Source organism: Hemicordylus capensis, chromosome 4 (assembly GCF_027244095.1).
Source record: "Hemicordylus capensis ecotype Gifberg chromosome 4, rHemCap1.1.pri, whole genome shotgun sequence".
NCBI classification, from domain to species: domain Eukaryota; kingdom Metazoa; phylum Chordata; class Lepidosauria; order Squamata; family Cordylidae; genus Hemicordylus; species Hemicordylus capensis.
In genome coordinates this window covers 319,403,327-319,426,336 of record NC_069660.1, presented here as the reverse complement: position 1 = coordinate 319,426,336, position 23,010 = coordinate 319,403,327, and the positions used below count along the sequence as shown (strand labels likewise).

General features: G+C 49.2%; 1 protein-coding gene across 4 annotated transcripts; it reads right to left on the bottom strand.

Annotated features, from left to right (window-relative positions):
- Positions 1 to 317: 317 nt before the first annotated feature.
- C4H8orf82 (chromosome 4 C8orf82 homolog) lies at positions 318 to 20,093 on the bottom strand. 4 transcript variants are annotated; one of them, XM_053250835.1, is made up of 3 exons: positions 19,712 to 20,093; positions 9,005 to 9,053; positions 318 to 1,130 (listed from the first exon to the last, which is right to left on the bottom strand). In XM_053250835.1, exons 1-3 carry the CDS (start codon positions 19,850 to 19,852, stop codon positions 682 to 684), a joined length of 639 nt encoding a protein of 212 aa, XP_053106810.1. In that variant the 5' UTR covers positions 19,853 to 20,093; the 3' UTR covers positions 318 to 681. The 4 variants fall into 4 exon arrangements, with proteins under 4 accessions (XP_053106810.1, XP_053106812.1, XP_053106811.1 ...); XM_053250837.1 differs by lacking the exon at positions 19,712 to 20,093 and adding an exon at positions 19,232 to 19,544; XM_053250836.1 differs by lacking the exon at positions 19,712 to 20,093 and adding an exon at positions 15,357 to 15,777.
- Positions 20,094 to 23,010: the final 2,917 nt, after the last annotated feature.

The window sequence follows — 23,010 nt, the reverse complement described above, 5'->3', positions numbered from 1 at the left end:
ATGTTCTTCCCAGAGCGGCTCCATCCCTTAAGGGGAATATCTTACCGTGCTCACACTTCTAGTCTCCCATTCAAATGCAACCAGGGTAGACCCTGCTTAGCTAAGGGGACAAGTCACGCTTGCTACCACAAGACCAGCTCTCCTCTCTAGTTCATCCCAGAACCACTAGCTGACCACCCACAGCCACACCACCTCATTAAGAGGGAAAAGATGTCTGGCAGCTGCCACCCCAGGGCACAGGGCTCTCCTGAGCTAGCCCAAGAGAGACAAAAGTGCATATTCCTCAAATGCCAGAACACAGACCCTGAACCCAGCGCGCCAGACATAGAGCAATTTTATTCAAAGAGACTCTGTCAGTGATCATTTGCAAGAAGGTGGCTGTTCATGGGCCACTTTCCCACTTCTTTGCCAGACTGGCTTCTTGGATGAACAAGGCACATAGAATTATGGGAAGAGTAGCTTTTGATCCGGGGTGGGCAAACTTGGCCCTCCAGATGTTGTTGAACTACAATTCCCATCATCTCCAACCACAATAAATTTGTGGCCGGGAATGATGGGCATCGTAGTTCAACAACAGCTGAAGGGCCAGGTTTGCCCACCCCTGCTTTGGAGACCAGCTACCGTGGTTCCCCTATAATTAAGCCAACAGGTTGGCCAACTCAACTATTCCCAGCCTTGGTTCTAGGCTCCCTCGTCCTTGTCTTGGATACACTGTAGCAGTTCATTGGTGAGGGTGTGGCGTTTGTCCCGCCAGCAGAAATGGGTGGGTGGGTGGGTGGGTCCCAGCTCGTATTCAAAGCAGGGGCTCAGCTCGAAGGCCAGTGCGGATTTCACCAGCCCCACGCCGCCGGCTTTCGCAGGGCCTGGGTGGTAGACACGTCCATTCTCAGGCAGCATCACCAGCTTCTCGGGCTGGAAGGGGACAACCAGCCGCTCAGCGCCACCGCAGTAGGACAGCACCTCTTCCCCGGCAGCTCCCTGCAGGAGGTGGGTGAAGACGATGGGCCGGTCGTCACAGCGGAGGTAGTTGTGCTCCCGGCCACAGGGCGAGAGGTAAGGGAAGGAGTCTTGGTAGCGCCCGCTCTGGTTCAGCTTGAGTTGCTTGAAGAAGAATGCCAGGAACTGCTTGTCTGTAAGAGAAGGAAAAGGAAGAGGTGGGTGCCCGGGTTGCCAGCCTCGGAGCGACACACAGCGTTGGCAGTTTGAGCAGAGACAGTACTGCTGCAGGGAGTGAGGAGAGCGGGAGAAGCAAGCGGAAACATGATTTGCTCACTGGAGCAGGGGCTTTGCCTCCGAGCTGTGGGGCGGCCCTTCTTGGAGCATTGTTTAGAAGATCAGGGGTAGGCAGCCCTTGGCCCTCTCCAGGCAGCTGCTATGGGACAGACTGTGGTCGGGGGTGGTGGGGGTGGGGGTGGTGGTGATGGCAGTTGTAGCTCAACAACAGCTGGAGGGCCCTGGTTTATAGATCCAAGTTCAAGCCCTCACTTGCTGAGCCTCTGCTTCTACCATTCAGGAGGAGGTGAACATTTTAGCTCCTCGTTGGCCAGGTGGGCAATGCTCCCTGTCATTTACAGGGGCACAAACACAGAGAGAGAAAGAGCCAGAGCACCTCCAGCCCCTTCCTAGCTGTTCCACAGGCAGGCATCTTTGGGCAAAAGTGAGCAATTCCCAGGCCACGTCGTTCCTTCTCTCTACTGCTTAACAGGGGCCGTTTTGTGCCAGGTTTCTTCCCCATCTGCACTCTCAAGGTACTTAATGGCCTCCTTTTCATGGGAGAGCTGGTAAGAACAAAGGTGTTCTAAATGCATCAACCGTTCCTTTGACATACAACAGAAGGAAGGAGAAGTTGCCAGCTGTGCTGCCAGCTCCAAGCTCCTGGGAGAAGAGAAGGCAGAGAGGCACCAGCAAAGAGCCCACGGCTCAGAAAAGGGCAATTAGGACTCTGCGCGGTTCGCCTTTCTTCCACCGACTGAGCAAGCACCATACGCCTCTTATCGCACCAGTCTGTACACTGTTTCCATGGCCAAGGCTCTTTGGTTTTGCTTTTTAAACCAATCTCTCCTTGATTATGCTTCTGGTGTTTTGCCTTCGGGCAGGGGTTCTCGAATTTGGGTCCCCAGATGTTGTTAGACTACAACTCCCATCATCCGCTGCCACAATGGCCAAAGGCAGAGCAAATTATTTGTTACGGTCTGGGATGCAGAGGGTGTAGGAAAGATACCTCTGCCTGACTGTTTCATGCAGGAAGTCTGATGAACGGAGTTAAACAGAGGTGGCAAGAGGCAGCATTCTAGGGCTTATTGACAAACTAAAAATAAATACAAATAAATAAAACCAAAAATCATCAAGTGCAGATGGCATCCACCTGAGATTTGTTAAATAACTCAAATGTGAAATTGCTGATCTTCTAACAGAAATATACAAGGCATCCCTGAAATCAACCATGCGTGTGGGTGGGGGAAAATTACAAGCAGTTAGCTTGCTGTCCTAGGCAAATTAGTGGAAAGTATGATTAAAGATAAAATTATCATGCATATGGAAAAAACAAGCCTTGCTGAAGCAGCAGAGTGGTTTCTACAAAAGGTAAGCCCTGCTTCATTCACCTCCTAAAGCTTTTTGAGAGTGTCACTAAATATATTATGGAGGTGGCCTGGAGGAAGCATATGCTACTGGTGGCCAATTCGCTGAGACTCTGTGCTGGGTTAGATTCCCCCCAGACATTTTCAGAGGAGTTTTATGATGAGGATCACCCAGACACCAACTCCTCACAAATCAAGCTCCACAGTCTATCATTACACAAACTGGGGAGCAGGGAGATGGAGAAACAAAAGGTGCCACACAAAAGATGCTGGCAGATCAGTGGCTTCGAACAGTTCAGGCCTCAACCCCCCCAGGGCCACTAGCGAGAAAACAGCACATACGATTGTGTGTGCAGATCATGCACGTGTCTGCTTGGCCAGGTGTGCACGTCTCAGGAACCTCCTGGGAGCCACAGCTTCCCAACAACTATGCACCCCCAAGCCACAGGTCTGTGTGGCCCATCTTTAGATGACAAGGCATGTGATTCTTCTCCCAGCATCAAAGTACAGTTGCAAATCAGCCATCAAATAGCAGGTCCTGACTGAAGAATGCACCCTGAGCAACTTCACGAAAGAGGAGCATGTCTGTCTGACGTCACGTCAACGGGCACCATTTGCTTGGAGTGCAGATGGGCGTTTTCTTGCTTTCCATTTGCTGTCTCCTTGACATGGAGCCTGAGCAACTGTGGCCCAGAGAGGCCCTCGTACGAGTACCAGCCAGGGCACAAGCAGGTCGAGGAGCTGCAAAGTGGCGTTGCTGCTAGCGCAGCTGCAGCCACAGCATTAGAAAAGGGAATTAAGATGCAAAAGACGGCACGGTGCTGGCTTCTGCTGGGAGTCCCTCCGGAATAGCTTTAGAAGGGGTGCAGAGGAGGCCAGAGGGAGACAACACTTTTGGCAACAGGCCAGTCCCAGCTGCAGAACAGTCACGTGACAACACAGAATCTAGATGGATCTGGCAGGAAGGTTCTGCAAGTGGGAAAGGAGATTCCTGCCCACGGCTCTGTGAATCAGAAGGTGGCAGAGGAGAAACTGGCAGACAAAACTAGACAGGTGCACAACCCTTGTACCTCTTTTATTTTTAATGATTAAAATTAAATGGTGGGTGGCTGAGACTTTAAGAAGGTGGTGGTGGAGAAATGACTCACCAGTGGCCAGCCTGAACGGAATGCTCTTCAAATATTATTTAGCCAGATAAACTGCAGTGAATCGAGCCACTGGCAGGCTCTGCTCTTGTCTCGGGGCCAGTGCTGTCACAGGATGCATCAGTTTGAAGAGTAATGATGTGGCACAAAGTAACCTAGTGCTGACAATGCTCCCGACAGAGTGCAACGCAACGGAGCAACTGGGTCCCTCTGTGGTGCGGTCTGCAGAGGGGTGGTTGTGCATCTGGCCTGCAGATAACCCCTGGCAGGCATGATGCTAATTCCAGGAGTTGGCTGCCCACGAGCATGCAGGCGACATGAAAACAACCCCAAGATTTATGCTACCACCATGCAGCTTCTGGGCAGAAAGTGAAGGACTGAACAGCATGCCCAGAGCCAGGAGGACTGTTTCGGGGGCTGCTGCTGACCTTAAAGAGCGCCAGATGCCACGGCATAAAGCAAAACACCCCAGTTAGATGCAAACTGGCCCGTGTTCTTCACACAAACCCAAACCTGACAGCTCTGGTTAGGGTCCCACCACATGAGCTGAGCTTATGTGCTGGAAGATTTCCCAGGACCCTTTGCAACCCAGGAGTTCTGTGGCAGTCAGGCTGGTGTGGTGCTTTGCAGCTAGAAAGTTTGAAATCCACGCAGCAGAAAACTCTGCTATCTTTTGGAATCTGTGGCATGGTGAGGAAAAGAGATTCCTGAGAAAAAGTTACAGAAACAAGAACGTGCACAAGTAGAATGGATGCTACTGAAAAGTAGATCATAAGAAAAACCCTGTTGGCCCAAAGAGGCCGATCTAGTCCAGCATCCTGCTTCACACGGTAGCTCACCAGATGCCTCTGGGAAGCCTACAGGCAAGAGCTGAGGGCATGCCTTCTCTCCTACTGTTGCTCCCGTACAACTGGCATTCATAGGTATCCTGCCTCTGAGGCTAGAGGTGGGCCCACAGCCACCAGACTAGTAACCATTGATAGACCTCCCCTCCATGAATTTATCCAAACCCCTCTTAAAGCCATCCAGGCTGTTGGCTGTCACCACATCTTGTGGCAGAGAATTCCACCACAGGTTGTAGTGCGAAAAGTACTTTCTTTTGTTGGTCCTAAATTTTTTGGCAATCAGTTTCATGGGATGACCCCTGGTTCTAGTGTTGTATGTTTGAGAGAGAAATTTCTCTCTCCACTTTCTCCACACCATGCATGATTTTATAGACCTCTATCATGTCTCCCTGCAGTTGTCTTTTTTCTAAACTAAAAAGCCCCAGGTGTTGCAGCCTTGCCTCAAAAGGAAAGTGCTCCAAGCTCCTGATTATCTTGGTTGCCCTCTTCTGCACTTTTTCCAGTTCTACAATGTTCTTCTTAATATAAGGTGACCATAACAGTACAAAGTACTCCAAGTGTGGCTGCACCACAGTTCTGTATTGGGCATTATAACATTAGCAGTTTTATTTTCGAAACGTTTCCTAATGATTCCAAGCATGGAACTGCCCTTTTTCATAGCGGCTGCACATTGAGTCGACACTCTCAACAAGCTGTCCATCATGACCTCAAGGTCTCTCTCCTGGTCAGTTACTGACAGCTCAGATCCCATCAATGCATATGTAAAGTTGGGGGGGGGCGGTGTACGCCCCCATGTGCATCACTTTACACTTGTAAACACTGAACTGCATTTGCCATTTTGTTGCGCACTCCTCTAGTTTGGAGAGATCCTTTTGGAGCTCCTCACAATCCGTTTTGGATTTCACTACCCTAAATCGTTTGGTGTCATCTGCACATCTGGCCACTTCGCTGCTTACCCCAACTTCTAGATCATTATGAACAAGTTACAGAGCACTGGCCCCAGTTCCAATCCCTGAGGGACCCCACTTCTTACTTCCCTCCATTGTGAAAACTGTCCATTTATTCCTCCCTCTGTTTCCTGTCCTTCAACCAGTTATCGATCCACAAATGAACCGGTCCCCTTATCCCATGACTGCTAAGTTTAATCAAGAGCATTTGGTGGGGAACTTTGTCGAAAGCTTTTTGGAAGTCCAGGTATACTATGTCAACTGGGTCACCTTGATCCACACATCTGTTGACGCTCTCAAAGAACTCCAAATGGTTTGTGAGGTAAGATTTACCTTTGCAGAAGCAATGCTGGTTCTCCAGTGCAGGGCCTCTTCTTCTATATGCTTAACAATTTTATCCTTGAGAATGCTTTCTATTAATTTGCCTGCAACAGATGTTAAGCTAACCAGCCTGGAATTTCCTGGAACCCCCCGGATCCCTTGATGGGTGTTACGTTGGCTACTTTCCAGTCCTCCGGTACAAAGCCTGACTGTAGGGATAAGTTATATATTTTTGCAAGGAGGTCTGCAATCTCACATCTGAATTCTTTAAGGAGTTTTGAGTGGATGCCATCTGGCCATGGCAATTTGTTAACTTTTAATTTTTCCAGACAGTTTAGACAGTGGGCACGTCGCTTCGCTGTCTCTTGTCACCTCTATCTGATTCAGTTCTTTAGCTTCTGTCCCTAAGAAGCTCAGTTCAGGCACAGGTATATGCTCAGTATCCTCTGCCATGAAGAACAACTGAGCAGAATCTCCCTAAATCAAGTTCTAAGTTTCAACCAAACCAGTGTGGTGTAGTGGTTAGAGTGCTGGACTAGGACTGGGGAGACTCGAGTTCAAATCCCCATTCAGCCATGATACTAGCTGGGTGACTCTGGGCCAGTCACTTCTCTCTCAGCCTAACCTACTTCACAGGGTTGTTGTGAGGAGAAACGTAAGTATGTAGTACACCACCCTGGGCTCCTTGGAGGAAGAGCAGGATACAAAATGTAAATAATAATAATCTGGGGTCCCCAGATACAGTTGGACCTCACCTCCCACCACTCCCAGACACAACAGCCTCCTTATCTTCCCCCACCCACCCATAAAGAAAGTGATGAATGAATTCCTGGTTGCTTAAAGGTACAATCAACTTTTCGAAAGGCCAAATTTTACAAGGTGGAGATTTAACCTGAAGCGGGTGGGGGGCAGGTAAGGGCAGATGGGATTGTAAGACCATGGCTCTGGACACCTGGTATCAAAACTGGTGGCTTTTTGCCATTGCAGAAAGGTTGACACATATCATTCGACTACAATTGGTCAGGCTAAACCCAAAGCTTTCTTTGCTCTGTGGTTTGACTTCATCTTGTTCACAAATCAGGAGAACTATGGACGCTCTCCCCCTTCTTGCTACCTGAGTGCTTGGGAGGACTGCTAAGTGTGCACATCGCTTGGTCTTGCAGAAAACGTGCCTCCACTTCCCCTTCCTCATGCCTAATTAACCTTTCCAAGTTCCTGATACAAATGTGACCCTCCACATGAACAAAAAGCCATCCATTGAGTCTCCCTAAAGGAACTTTTATTCTGGCACAAGTGGAGCATAAACCCCATTGCAGGATGCCTCTGAGTACCAGTTGCGGGGGAGTAAATGGCAGGAGAGAGGGCCTGCCCCTTTCAACTCCTGCCTGTGGCTTCCAGCGGCATCGGGTGGGCCACTGTGCGAAACAGGATGCTGGACTAGATGGGCCTCTTTGGGCCTGATCCAGCAGGGCTGTTCTGATCACATTACCTAAGAGCTGGCTGCCAAGTGGAAGCAGCCTCTGATAACCGGGGAACTGGAAGGAAACCTGAAGGCTCTCAGCTGGGCATCAGGACCACTTCCTGACACCCCGGAGGCCACACAATGGCCTTACCACCCCACAAAGCCACAGTCCGCTCTTCTCCCCTGTTTCTATGTTTCCTTTGCACTGCTTTTGTCCAGCAAGAAGGTCTCAAGAGAAGTGCTCCATCCATATACCCATAATGGGTCTTTGAATCAGTGAAGTTCTAGGAGGCAATAATCCGTAGAAGGAGAGAGAGAGCAACAATAGGGACTGGATCTGACCAAGCCACAGGCTGCCAACTGATTCACTCATCCACCACTCAGGGGTTTTAGCCCGAGGCTGGAGAGGGTGCAGAAATAAAAGCGGGGGTTTAAGAGCCTAAATCCCATTTGCCAGCTAATGGGGGAAATATCACTGGCTCTTAAAGCCCCACAAGGCCTCATTTAGCCGGCAATTTGCTAGCGCTTGTGTTGACTACTGCGAGCGATTATGGAGGGGTTATGGATGAGCAGGAGGCTGTGTCAAGACAAGGCTGGGGGTGGCAGATGGAGCTGGGAGGAACCGCAGCAAGGAGTGGCTGAGGAGCGCCTGGTGCTCAACCCTGGCCCAGCTAAAGGGGAAGAGAGCATGCTGGCCTCTGCCCACTCTTCACTGCACCTGGCCACGGAGCAATCTTAGGAATGGTGCGTTTGCCACTGGAGGAGCGACCGCTCTAGAGACTCCACGTGAGCTTTGCCACGTCTGGCGGCGAGCCGGCCCAGATGTTAATACCCCGATTAAAGATTATGCCGGCAGGTCTTAATGCTAGAACACAGGCGGGGATGAGTGCAGTTCCGGAGGAAGATAAAAAGTGTCAAAGAGGGGGATTTTCAGGATCATGAGAGAGCTTAGCAGAACCGCCTTGCATTCTCACCAGGGATCTCACTTACACAACAGTGAGTGCTCCGAAAGACCCCATCTGCTTGGGAGCGCCTGCCAGGACTTACATAATAGGGGTGGGGTGGGGGGAGTGACTTCCCTGGAACAAAAGTCCGAGCCTGAAGTTCTCTGTAACTCACCTCCAATTCACTTGTTGACATGTTTCCAAGGTTAACAAGAAACCGAGCCTACACCAGGCCAGGCCAAGTTATCTGAAGCCAGAGGCTTCTTCTGCTCATTAACCTGGAGCACAATTCACTGGGATGGGGGTGTGTGAAGGCAGGGGCAAGGGATCCCCCATGTGAACCTCACTGTAATGAACAGGAGTTGTTCATGAGCAACCACCCAAACCAAAAGGGATGCTCAAGGAGCCCTTACTGAATTGGCAGTTCCTCCTCGGCCTTCCCAGCGCTAGGTCAAGATATCCCTTGTCAGGGCAGGGGAGCTGCTGGGAGGCCGAGTGGAACCTGCGGGCAGGCTGGGGTCCATCCAGGAGCTTCTAGTTGGCCACCCACACACTTGAGAATTAGCAGCAGCAGCAACTTCGAGAGGCTGCAGACAGGCATCCCCCTATGAACAAGCTGAGCAAGGTCATTTCACTGGGAAGCGGAGGCCAATGTGGCAAGACCACAACACGAAGACCCTGCTCAGCTCGTTCACAGGGGGAAGGATGCCGGACTGCACAGACATGGCAGGTGGTCAAGGGCGCAGCGGGGGAGATATTACCTTTGAAACAGGTGATGAAGTTCTTGACTTTGGCATCATCCAGGAAGAGCTGCGCCACAGAGCCGGAGGGAGCGGGAAGAGGGCAAGACAGAAACAGAGAATGAGAAGGCGGCTCCTCTTCAGGTGAACAAAGCACAGTTGTGACAGTAGAGATCTCCAGTGTTCACGGACAGCCAAAGACAGCAAGCCCAGTTCACCCAACCCAGGTGTTGTGCAGCCTGGGCAAATCACATCCCCAGCTGGATGTGTGATGGCCAGCGAAGCTGCTTGACTCTCACAGAGCTGTCAAGAGTGGGTTGAACAATGTTCCGGTAGATGTGGGCCATGCGACAAGCAGGGTAAGGGGTCTGCTGAAGCACTCAGCCTGGCCCCTCTGCACAAGTGGCCTGGTTGGGCGGGCAGAATTGGCTTGGAGTCTGAAGCCCTCAGCACCCTTACTGCCAAGTAAGTCCCACTGAATTCTGTGCATCTTACTTCAAACATGTGTTTTGGATCAGCTTGTAAGAGCCACGCGCAAAGCCCTTCATCGTGAGACCTGCATCCCATCCAACCACACCTGCCGCCCGTTCCTTCTTCCCCTGCTCAGTTGCCCCCACCTCTCTGCTCCTCTCTCCCTTAGGCCGAAGTCCATCAGGGCTGCCTGGCTTTGGGCATGGAGGAGTTCCCATTTGTTCTCTGCCCAAAGCACCAGAAAAACAGTTTGGGACCGCCTTGCCAGGGGATCATTTCAAAGGCTGCAGTGATTTCCCAGCATAGGGGGCAACCATAGTTTCCTCTCAACCAGGGCTTAGCAATGGACCTGGTTTTTGATGTTAATGTATGGAGAAACAACAAAAAGGAAATCTCTGAGAAGTGTTGTGCAGAAGAGGGCAGCCGATATGATCAGGGGCCTGGAGCACCTTCCTTATGAGGCAAGGCTACAGCATCTGGGCTCTTTACTTTGGAAAAGAGGCAACTAAGAGGAGACATGATCGAGGTGTATAAAATTATGCATGGAGTGGAGAGAGAGAACTTTTTCTCCCTCTCTCACAACACTAGAACCAGGGCACATCCCATAAAATTGAAGGTTGAGAAATTCAGGACTAACAAGAGGAAGTCCTTTTTTCACTCAGTGCATAATTAATCTATGGAATTCTCTTCCACAAGATGTGGTGATAGCCACCAGCCTGGATGACTTTAAAGGGAGCTTAGACAAATTCATGGAGGATGGCTGTGGGCCACCTCCAGCCTCAGAGGCACGATATCTATAAAATCATGCATGGTGTGAAGAAAGTGGATAGGGAGAAATTCTTCTCCCTCTCAAATAACACTAGAACCAGGGATCATCCCATAAAATTGATTGCCAGGAAATCTAGGACCAGCAAACAGAAGTACTTTTTCACACAAGGCATAATCAACTTGTGGAATTCTCTGCCACAGGATGTGGTGACAGCTAACAACCTGGATGGCTTTAAGAGGGGTTTGGAAAACTTCATGGAGGAGAGGTCTATCAACAGCTACTAGTCTGGGGTCTATAGGCCACCTCCAGCCTCAGACGCAAGACTACTAAATACCAGTTGCAGACGAGCAGCAGCAAGAGAGAGGGCCTGCCCTCAGCTCTTGCCTGTGGGCTCCCCAGAGGCATTTGGTGGGCCACTGTGTGAAAAAGGATGCAGGACTAGATGGGCCGCCTTGGGCCTGATCCAGCAGGGCTGTTCTTATGTTGAGTGCCTTTTCATTAGTCAGCCCACACCACATATCTGAGTGGGAATAAAAGGGTTGGAGGGCAGAAGAAGTGGCTTTCCGACAGGGTTAAGCTCAGCCATCCCCTGCTCACTGGGCAAAGAGGCACCTTTTAATGTGGTGATTCTCTTTATTGAGCAGGGGGAGAGTAACTGGCCCTCTCCACCCCAAGTGACTTCCAGTGGCTGTTGCTGGTGTCTATCTTATGTTTCTTTTGAGACTGTGAGCCCTTCGGGGACAGGGTTCCATCTTATTTATTTATTATTCCTCTGTGTAAACCACCCTGAGCCATTTTTGGAAAGGTGGTATAGAAGTCGAATGAATGAATGAATGAATGAATGATCTCTCTTTTGAGAAAATAACATTGGGAAATATGCCTTCACCAAATGAACATTGAACAACCTCAGGAGGGATGAAGAGAGTCAGGCTCCCCACAAGCATGCTGGCTCCTAAAACGGTGACCGACTGCCTCGCCCTCGGCCATATTACGGTGCCAAAGGGGAAGCACTGCCGCTCCATGGAAGAGCATCTGCTCTGCACGCAGAGGGGCCCAGCTTCGGCCCCTGGCAGCAGCTCCAGGTAGGGCTGAGAAAGACTCCGGCCTGGAACTTTGGGAGCGGCTGCCAGTCAGTGTCAATAAATTATACGGACCTAGATGGACCAAGGGTTTGACTCTGCAGAAAGCAGCTTCCTTCGTAAGCCAAAGAGTGCCCTCTTTTCAGAAGGCTGCTTGGGGACTTTCTGGCCTTTACTTTTATACTAGTCCTCCACATAGCAGGCTGCCAGCCAGATGGGGGCCCTTGCTTGGAACCTACCCAGTGAAGAAAACCCCACTCTGCTTCCAGCAACAACAGGCTCCTTTTTCCTCGGGGGCGGGGGCTACTGCCTCAGCAAAGGACAGGCGGACAGTGTCTGCCGGGCACCCCACTGCAAGCGGGTTTAGAATCCTGATAGCTGGCCTGGACAATGAGCAGAGAGCAGTGTCCCCTCTAACAAGGATTCCCAGATGTTGTTGACTACAACTCCCAGAATCCCCAAACAAAAGCCATTGCAGCTGGGGATTCTGGGAGTTGTAGTCAGCAACATCTGGGAATCCTACGCCGGGAACTAGACCTACGCCGGGAACTAGACAGGGGGAGTGCGTCCCTGTTGGTTCTGCTGGACCTCTCGGCGGCGTTCGATACCATCGACCATGGTATCCTTCTGGGCCGCCTCTCGAGTATGGGAATCGGAGGCACTGCGTTGCAGTGGTTTCGGTCCTTTCTTGAGGGGAGGGTTCAGAAGGTGGTGCTGGGGGACTACTGCTCGGCCCCGTGGCCGTTGGCCTGTGGGGTCCCGCAGGGATCGGTCTTGTCCCCCATGCTGTTTAACATCTACATGAAGCCGCTGGGAGAGGTCATCCGGAGATTTGGACTGAGTTGTCAGCAATACGCAGATGACACTCAGCTCTATCTCTCCTTGTCATCTTATCCTAGGGAGGCAGTGGATGTCCTGAATCGGGGGCTGGAGGCCGTGATGGGTTGGATGTGGGCTAACAAACTGAAATTGAATCCGGATAAGACGGAGGTACTGTTGGTCAGTAGGAGAGCCAATCGGGATGAGGAGATTTTACCGGTTCTGGATGGGGTTGCACTCCCCTTGAAGGAGCAAGTACGCAGCTTGGGGGTACTATTGGACCCGGCTCTGCTTTTGGAAGGTCAGGTGGAGGCGGTGGCCAGGGGTGCCTTTGCACGGCTTCGGCTGGTGCGCCAGCTGCGTCCCTTTCTCGAGAAGGCAGATCTGGCCACGGTTACCCACGCCTTAGTCACGTCGCGGCTGGATTACTGTAACGCGCTCTATGTGGGGCTGCCCTTGAAGAATATCCGGAAACTGCAGCTAGTGCAAAACGCGGCAGCGAGGGTTTTATCCGGAGCTGCCCGTTGGGAACATATCACCCCCATTTTGAAAGAGCTGCACTGGCTGCCGGTTCGTTTCCGGGTCCAATTCAAGGTGCTGGTTTTGACCTTTAAAGCCCTAAACGGTTTGGGCCCGGGGTATTTGAGGGACCGCCTGCTCCCAAGGGTTGCTGCCCGCTTGACAAGGACATCTGAGGGGGCCCTGCTCCGGGTGCCGACAATGAGGGAGGCCCGGCTGTCGTGCACTCGGGACAGGGCCTTCTCTGTTGCTGCCCCCAGACTCTGGAATGCTCTCCCAGTGGCCATTCGTTCCTCGGACTCCATCACGGCTTTTAGAAAGCTTTTAAAGACTTGGCTTTTTACCCAGGCTTTTACATGATCGTTTTCTACTGCAGCCTCTCTGTGTTTTTATTTGTTGTATTGTATTTATGTCTGTTTTTATATTTTTAACATGATGTTTTTATTGTCTTTTTATTGTATGTTTTTAACTTTTGTAAACCGCCTTGGGGTTGTCTTTTTAACGAAAGGTGGTATATAAATGCAAAAATAAAATAAATAAATAAATAAATAAATCCCTGGCAGAGAATATGCTCTATAATGCAACAGTGTGGAAGGACCAGAAAACACAGAGTGCACAAGAGCCGAAGAAGCCACGCCTGGCCCCATCTGTTCCCACCTTTGCATGAAATGCTGGCAGATGACAAAGGGCGCCTTAGAGGTTCAGTGAAGCGGTGCCATCAAAGAGCGTAGCCAATGGGACTGCCACTTCCCCTCTTAACCTGGCCTTGGTCCCCACCATTATTCTGCCATTTCTTTAAACAGCCAGGGCTGTGGATGACCAATAGTCTCCTCTGAGCAAAGGGGAAGCGAGGGCTAGGGGGGAGAGGTTAGGATGTGCCCTTTAGGGAACCTTAAAGGATTGTGCATTGGCTGAAAATACCAACAGCAGAACTTTCTGCAGCAAGCTCCCTCATTCCCCAGGATGAACGTTAAATTCCAGAAAGTAAAAAGAAAAGAGGGATGGTTTATTTCCAGATCAGTCCAGAGCGCCAGGCCAGCCACAAACTCTTCTTTTAACACTAATTACAACTCCTAATCTCTCCCATAATGATTAATTCAGCGCTAATTCAATACACCATTAATGCAGCAGAGGCGGGTGTGTGAATTGGCACTTAACTCTAATGGATTAAAAGAGGCCCAAAGAGCCCCAGGGCTTGGAACAGAGCCAAACTGTACCTCCTTCCCAAGTAATCCATAGATCTGACACGCAGCTGATTTTAGATCTGTTCCAGAGGTGGATATTAACATTTGGCTCCAAAGCCCACATTGCCAAGTGATCCCATAATCAGGACAGCCTCTCCCTGTGTGGCAAGTTGTCATTTGGCTTCCTTGGAGTTAGAGCAAAGAGGAAGGAGAAATGGCAGAGCAGGAGGCAGACAAAGCTGACCGAGGGGGCTCAAACCACTGGGAGGTTCTGCCCCATAAGGCAGGGATTCTCAAACTTGGGTCCCCAGATGTTGCTGGACTACAACTCCCACCATCCCTACCCACAACTGGCCTTTAGACCTAACCTGCCAATGGACGGTGCTCTGTGCTGATTGGTGGAGGGGAGCAAAGTCACCACCAGCATGTCTGGAGGCATCACGACTCGGAGCTGGGCCTCCTCTGTAGCTGCTCCTGGCCTATGGAATGCACTCCCGGCAGATATCTGTAATCTGGGCTCATTGTTGGCCTTCAAGAGAGCCCTAAAGACTTACTGGCTTGGCCTGGACTTCCAAGGGTTTTAAATCCAAGGGTATTCTTAATTGGTTTTAAATGGCTCTGAAATGTTTTAGATTGGTTTTTATGTCGTTTAAACCTGTTTGTTTCAAATGCTGTTTGTTGTAGTATTTTACCTGCTGTGCACCGCCCAGAGCCTTTGGATGGGGCGGTATAGAAGTGTAATAAACCAACAAACAATAAAATAAATAAAGTGGGGATTTTACACCTCAGGCATCGATGTAGCAACCTATGGAATTTGCTGGTCAGAGGCCAAAATAAAGTTTGACTTGACCACACGAAATTGCCTTTAATTGCGTCAGGCCATTGGTCTAGCCTAGGTCTGTTTACTTTGATTGGCAGCAACTCTCTGGGGTCTCAGGTAGAGGTCTTTCCCACAACCTGCTTCCTGAGCTTTGTAACTGGAGGTCCTGGGGATTGAACCTGGGACCTTCTCGGTGCATGTGCTCCACCACTGACCTAGCTGGCTCCTCCCTCGGGTGCCAGCCCTGACAGAAGAGCATGGCTCCAGTTGCAGAGCAGAACTGTGGGACACCCTCACTGGCCTTCATTGGCCACAGCCTTCCCTGACGAGGAGAATGGGGAGTGAAATGGACTGCTGTACATGATGTGTCAACGGCACAAAAGTAATTAGCACTGGCTCCTGAATAACCACTGAACCTGCTGTTCTTAGCCTTTGACCCTGTGGCCAAAGCCCTAAGGTGCAGGATTCAGGGGAGAAGCGCAATCACTCACCCACAGTGAAAAAGTTTTTGGTATTGACTGTTCACATACTATTGGCAAGTATGGAGCTGGTGTCTCTGGAAGAAGCTCTCCCTTTCTTCAGCAGAATAATCTGGAGATACCCACAATGAGTGTGACTAGATTCAAAGGAGGGCAGGACTTCCTCTAGCCTCAGAGGCAGGATACCTCTAAATACCAGGGGAGTAATAGCAGGGGAGAGGGCATGCTCTCACCTCTTGCCTGTGGGCTTCTTGGGGGTATCTGGTGGCCCACTGGGTGAAACAGGATGCTGAACTAGATGGGCTTTGGGCCTGATCCAGCAGGGCTGCTGTTATGTTCTTTCCACATCTCTGCATCTGGTCACCCACAGTAGAAATATTGCCGGCTCAAGAACAACACGCAAGAAAGAGAGGAGGAAGCATTCTTACGTGCCACACAGTATTCTCCCTACTTCCTCCTGTAAAGATTCATTTAAGAGAACGTCTTCTTCCCCATGATCCCCACCACCTGCTAAGATCATCTGGAGAGGTTCGTCTGCAGTTGCCGCCAACTCATTTGGCAGCTACTCAGGAACGGGCCTTCTCTGTTGCTGCGGACTTTGGAATGCGCTCCCTGTTGAAATAAGAGCCTCCCCATCTCTGACAACAACTTTTAAAAAGTCAGTCAAGACACATTTGTTCACCCAGGCTTTTAATTAGATTTATGGTTTTAAGTTTTTAATGTTGGTTTGAAATGATTTTAATGTGAATGATTTTAATGTTTAAATGAGTTTAAGTGTTTAATTGATTTAATATTTTAAATAATTTTAATGGTAAACCACCCAGAGACGCAAGTTTTGGGCAGCATAGAAATGTGTTAAATAAATAAATAAAGTTTTGCATACCTAGGGTGTAATTATTTCTTCAAATATTGTGGATTTTATTTTTATTTTATTGTGCAAACCTGAGGCGGGGGGGGGGAGAGCTTGAAAGGCTCAAGGACCATTGAGCACTTGAACTATCCACATATACTGTGACCTCAGTAGGGATACTCAAGGGTGCAGTGGGGAAGAGAGCCCAGCTGACAGCTTTAAGAAGCTCTCCTGAACTTCAGAGCTAACAAGACAGCACCAACTCCAGATTGCATTTCCACCTCTGCCCCACCAGATGAAGTTAAGTGGGAGCCCAGCCAACCCTAGTGAAGTTGGCTATCAACACTCATTCCCAACACCAAATGCAAAGGACACATAGTGGGAACTGGGTATGAAAATGAACTGTATTATGTTCAGGGTGGGTAACACTGAATGAAAGAGAGGAACAAAAGAGGCTGATGTTTAAAAATGGACATTATTATTATTATTATTAATAATAATTTGATTTCTATACTGCCCATCCAAAAATGGCTCAGGGCGGTTTACACAGAGAAATAATAAATAAATAAGATGGCTCCCTGTCCCCAAAAGGCTCACATTCTAAAAAAAACACACCTATACACACCAGCAACAGTCACTGGAGGTACTGTGCTGGAGGTGGATAGGGCCAGTTACTCTCCCCCTGCTAAATAAAGAGAATTGCCACAGTAAAAGATGCCTCTTTGTCCAGTTAGCAGAGGATTACTGTGACAGCTTTACTGTGACAGCGATATCCCACACTTTCACTGTCTGGGCAAATGATCTTGCTTATAGGGAAAAATCTGTTGAAATACATATTAGTCAGTCTTCAGGATGCAAATGGGTTGTGTGTCCTCTTTGCTGACTAACCCAGCTGATGCTCTGAAATGCACAGGGTGGGTGGGTGGGTGGCTTAAGCAATGAAACAAATGCATACCCACAACCACTTTTGTGAAGGATGTCCTTTTGCAGTCCTTGAAATCATACTTGAACCTGACACACTTCATCCCCCTGTCACTTCACTACGCCATGGTCCCCTATCAGCTCTGCGTAAGGATGGCATTATTTATTTCTTTAAAATATTTATACCCCGCCCCTTCAGTGCACTACTGCTTGAGGCGGGCTTACAACAATAAGACAGACACAAGGGACAATAAAAATAATAAAATTAACTAAATTAAACAAACAAAAGTTGTCAGATTAAAAACCACAATCATTATTAGGTTCGAATTAAAACTTAAAATTATAAAAAGCTAAAGAATTCTGACTAGCACCTGTTCCTCTCCTGGGCGCTGTCCAGAATAGCTGCTCAACAGCAGCAAAATGCCTCCATTCAGGCAAGTTGCACTGAAAACGTAAACAGCAGGGGGAGCAGTCTCACGGAAACGAACAACCCGAAAAAACAACGGGGGCAAAACAGATTTTCTAATCTGGAAAATGCCCTGGACAAATAATCCTAGAGAGCAATTTTATGAGTGATTAAATGTAATGTCTGCAGATAGATAAGAACTTAAGAAGAGTCCTCCAGAACAGATCAAAGGTATCTTAAGTCCATCATTAAAATAACATGATTTTAGACTGGTTTTAATTTTGTTTTAATGAGTTATTTGTTTATCTGTTTTTATATTCATGAACCGCCGAGAGTCATCTGGGTGAGGCAGTATAAAAATCTAATAAATAAACAAACATTTTCCACAGTAACCAGCCAGACGTTTCCAAAAAGCCTTTAAGCCCTGCTTGGGAGCAGTGGCCCACTCTCACGATTGCCCTTCTCCATCAACTGGTATCCAAAGGTATACGGCCTCTGAACGTGGAGTTTCGACATAGTCAGGAATCCACAAATTAGGGCTTAGCTCACTAGCCAGCCATTATTTGTAGTTATTGCCCATCCTCTTTCTTCCCTCAGAGCCTTTTCTGGCACATAGGCAGAGGGCTGTGGGGAAGAGAACTGTGTGGGGCTGGGTGTCCTGCCACTGGTGAGATGGCTATTTGTAGATGCTTGCAGACAGTCATCATTACTAATAGCCACTGACATCTCTCTCCTCCATAAAGTTGTCTAATCCCTTAAAGCCATTCAAGTCAATGGTTATAACCACATCTTGTCAATTCCAAAAGTTAATTATTCGTTGTATAAAGCTTCATCTTCTCTGTCCTTATCATAACTCTAGAAGGTGAGGTCACCCAATGATTCAGGACAGACAAAATAAAGCTTCATAACAATGTATAATTAACTTGCCACAAGATGCACTAATAGCCACTGACTTCGATGGCTTTAAGGGATTAGACACATTTCTGGAGGAGAGATCAATTACTGACATCATATCACAAGGAGGTTATTTAAAACTACAACAGCAGCAGCGCAGCTAGAATATATACCACGGAGGAAAGAGCTCACCAAGTCCAAGTAAGGAGAATGCCAGCATAGTTAACAGGCAGAGAAGCTATAAAACCTTTTCCAGATCTGCTACATACTCTTTGAGATATGATGATTGGAATTGTACACAGTATTCTAAATGTGGCCACACCACAGATCTGTGCAGTGGCATAATAACATTAACAATTTTATTTCTGATGTTTCCCCCAATGATTCTTAGCATGGAATTTGCCTTTCTCATAGCTGTCACACATTGGGTTGATGCTTTTATCCACCAAGATCCCAATATCTCTTTCTACTTTCCCAAGATCTCTTTGGACCCCTGCTAACTAGGCAAAGAGGCACTTTTCAAGTGGTGAGTCTCTTCCAGCGGGAGAGCAACTGGCCATATCCAACCCTAGTGGCTGTTGCTGGTGTCTACCTGCCAGGGTAGTAGTCTACCTACAACCCAATTATAGTAGCTATAATTGAGCGGGTGGATTCGAAGAACCTGAGCCCCCCCATCTCCACCCCTCCCTATTTTCTTCATTATCTCCCTAACAACCCCCCACCCATCCAGCTACGCTCCTGTGTCTACCATGTATTACTTTTTAGACTGAGCCTTTTGGAGACAAAGCCACCTAATGGCACAGCGGGGAAATAACTTGCCTAGTGAGCAAGAGGTTGCCAGTTCGAATCCCTGCTGGTATGCTTGACTATGGGAAACACCTCTATACAGGGCAGCAGTGATAGAGGAAGACGCTGAAAGGCATCATCTCATGCTGGGCGGGAGATGGCAATGGTCAACCCCTCCTGTATTCTACCAAAGACAACCACAGGCCTCTGTGGTCTCCAGGAGTTGACACTGAATTGATGGCACACTTTACCTTTTTTGGAGACAGGAAACATCTCATTGTTCTTATTTCAGTGTGTAAACTGCTTTGAGAACTCTTTTGTTGAAAAGTGGCAAATACATACATACATAAAATGGACAACTCTGACCCCCATCAGTCTACATATGAAGTTGGGGTGGTGGTGGTGGTTGCTTTGGCCCAATGTGCATCCTTTTACAGTTAGTGCTCACACTGCACCACATTTGCCATTTGGTGGCCCACACTCTCACAGCCGTAAGGGAGGCTTTTGGAGCTCCTCACACACACACTCCATTGGGGTTTCTGCCCCCTTCTTGAGCAGCAGTTTGGTTTCACCTGCAAACTCGGCTACCCTCCCTCGCTGGTTCCCTTCACGATACAGTTCTTACTTCCCTGCTTTCTATGGGCGGCGAGGGGGGCACACACCTGGGCTCCCCTCAGTGTCCTTGTGGTGGGGGGGCAGACCCCTCCCCAGTGTCCCGCCCACCACCGTACCTGTCCCTGGTGGTCGACGTAGTAGAAGTACTCGCGGGTGCGGGGCGAGGGGCTCTGGCCCTGCTGGTAGAGAGGCCGGTCGGACCCAAAGCGGACCCCCGGCCGCAGCAAGAAGCCAAGCCCACCCCGCAGCAGCCGCATCCCGGTCTCGGCACTCGACCACGGCTGCTAACGGAGCTCGACTGGGAGTCGGGCCTAGTCCAACCAGAGGAGCTATGGGGGACCGGTGCGGCGACGGACCCGCCTCTCCCCGCCCCCGAACCCTGGAAGCGCGCAAGAAGGTTCCGCCCGAGAGCCTCAGCTGGGGCGGAGAAGAGATTCGCCGAGAAGTCGCCGCCTCAGCAAAACCTGGCCCGACTGACCTGCAAAGGGCTCCCTCCCGGCCAACCCTTTACTCCCTTGCCTCGTGCTCTGCCCTTTTCAGCACTTCTGCTCACAGAGTCGCCTTTGCATTGCTCTCTGCTGCAGGTCATGCTCTATATACGCTGCAGCGTTTGAGAATCCGGATAGGTTTGCTCCCTTTCAAAATAAAAACGAACTCCACCACCTCAACTGCTCCTGCTCCTGTTGTATCTTCAACAGGCAGAAATAAAACAGGAAAAGCCTGACGTGGCGTGGAGATGGGAAAGGATGCTTAACTTTCTGTCGGTGTAATAAGGCTACTTTTCAAAGCACGGGGGCCAATCAGCACCAGTTTGTGTTGTAAAGTTCCAGCGCAGGGAGGCTCAATCTAGCCCCATGCTTACTCGAAAGTAAATCCTGTTGAGTTCTATAGGAAAGTACGTCCAAATAAAAATGCCAAAAATGGCAAGCTCTCTGGGTCCGCCCCCTATAGCCTTCCCTCCCACAGCTTCAGTCGGTATGAAAATTAAGTATAGCTAATAAAATGGGAGTAAATATTTAAATAGTGGGATTCATATTCTTTACATGCATGCTAAAAACAAACCATATTTACATTGTTTTGTGTTGCCGAAGTATTATTTTATGGCAGAAAAGGGCAAAGAGGCACCTTTTTAACTTGGTGATTCTCTTTATTGAGCAGGGAGAGAGTAACTGGCCCTCTCCACCCCATGCACAGGACCTCCAGTGGCTGTTCCTGGTGTGTCTATCAGGTGTGTGTTTGTTTTTAGATTGTGAGCCCTTTGGGAACAGGGATCCATCTTGTTTGTTTGTTTCTTTGATTGTTATTTCTCTATGTAAACCGCTTTGGAAACTTCTGTTGAAAAGCAGCATTTGTTGTGGGGGGTGTTGTTGGTTGTTAGAAATTATTTGCTAGGTAGCCACTGTTTCTAAGCAAAGCAGGTTCGGCCCCGGTGAAAAATTTCTGCCGCCGCTGCCACAAGACCACCACCGCCACCGAGAGGCCCTCACTGCCACAAGGCCAAACTGCCAATCTTTAAAATAATCCTAGCCACCATGTGTATGGCCAGGGGGAGAGCTGAGCAACCCACCCAACCTCGTGGTGGCGGGCAGAGCGGGAGTGGCCGCTGAGCCTGACCTAGCAGCCCTTGGGAACTGCGAGGTGCTCCAGTGCACCTGTGCAGTTTGAATAGAGCATCGGCAGGGTGGGCGCGGGGTGGCGGCAGGAGGCAAGACAAAAACATACGCAATATAGTCGGGCCTCGGGCCCCCTTCCAGACTGCTGGGCCCCAGTAATTTGTACTAGCTCCTCCCCCACCTTGTCAGCCCTGCTTCTAAGACCAAGCCTCTTTTAAACAACTGCCCAACTCATAGGAGGAATTCAACAAGAAAGTACTTCCAATCATAGCATCTCCAAGTTGGGAAGCCTGCACTGGTTGCATTGTTGCACTTGTTCAATGCATAGAAGCCTTGTGGGCTTCCTGACAATCACCCTGGTCCATTCACTACAGCCAGATTTGCATGATCATTGGAACCATGCATTTCCCTCCAGCTCAGGTTGTTTGTGGCAGAGTGACCCAGCGTCTGTAAAGGTAAAGTGTGCCCTCAAGTTGGTGTTGACTCCTGGCTCCCACAGAGCCCTGTGGTCTTCTTTGGTAGAATACAAGAGGGGTTTATCATTGCCATCTTCCACACAGGATGAGAGGGTGCCTTTCAGCATTTTCTTATATCGCTGCTGCTCAGTATAGCCTGGGAAACATACCAGTGGGGAATTTGAACCAGCAACCACTGGCTTGCTAATCAAGTCATTCCCCCACTGCGCTCTGTACCCAGCTTTTAATGGAAAGTGGAGGAGAGGACACCACTCCTGCCTGATTGCCCAGTTGTGAGTTTCCGTGTGCTGCTCCTACCCAAGCTATCGGGATGTGACATGTCCTCACTTACATGGCAACCATTGAGAGCCATCCATGCCTAGAGATGTGCTGTCTTTCAAAGCACACACTACTGAAGATGCTCGAGCATCTTCAGTAGGGCTGCTGCATCCACCTCCTGCAACTTTGTGGCCAATGGGAGGGCACCTTCTGACATCATGAAGCTTTTCCAGCCTGCTGGCAGGGAAGGGGATGCTGGGAATACTTCCTGGCCTTTGGAGAATCTTCCATGGTGGTAGGACTTGAAGCTGCCCATTTTAGCAGCAGACTTGCCACCAGCTGTGACCATGTGCTGGCTGGGCTGGCGGAGCCCAGCAGAGACGGTGATCATGTGTTGTTTATTGGGGAACATCTTGCCTGGGCTGCCGCCCACCTCAAATTGGTCATGTGAATGAGTCTCTACAATATAACATCATCCATCTTTTGTTGTTGTTGTTGTTGTTGAAGGAAAGGAGATCTGTGTTGGGTTGTACACCATGGACATCACCAAGTTATGGCACTCTGCAACTCAGAGCCACTGTGTTTGTTACGAGTGCTGTGGCTTCCTATCATGCCTAAAAGCAAACAGGAACAACAGGCACTCAGAAGACAAATGAAAGGGGTCAACTGGACACACGAGAAAGCTGAGTAGTAAAGTCTCCCAAGTACAGTAAAAAACAACAACCCTGAAGATAGTAGCAAGCAAAAGAAATAATTTCTCATGGCCACTTTAACAGAAAGAGGTTTCCAAGACAGTCACAAAAAAATAAGGACAAACTTTCTTATTCTAGGTTAGGAATAAGCTGCAATCAATTTAAGATTACTGCATTATTACAAGTTTTATGTATTCACATGAAAAATCCACATTTTGTGTCCTTCCTCTGCAATACAAATTCAGCGGCAATCTTTCCCTAGCGGAAGGGATGATGTACCCTAATCCAGAGTTACAAGCACTTTGACATTGGTATCTCATTCAGATGTTAATATGCTTTCTATAATCAACCTCTTATATTCGACATTTCCCACAGA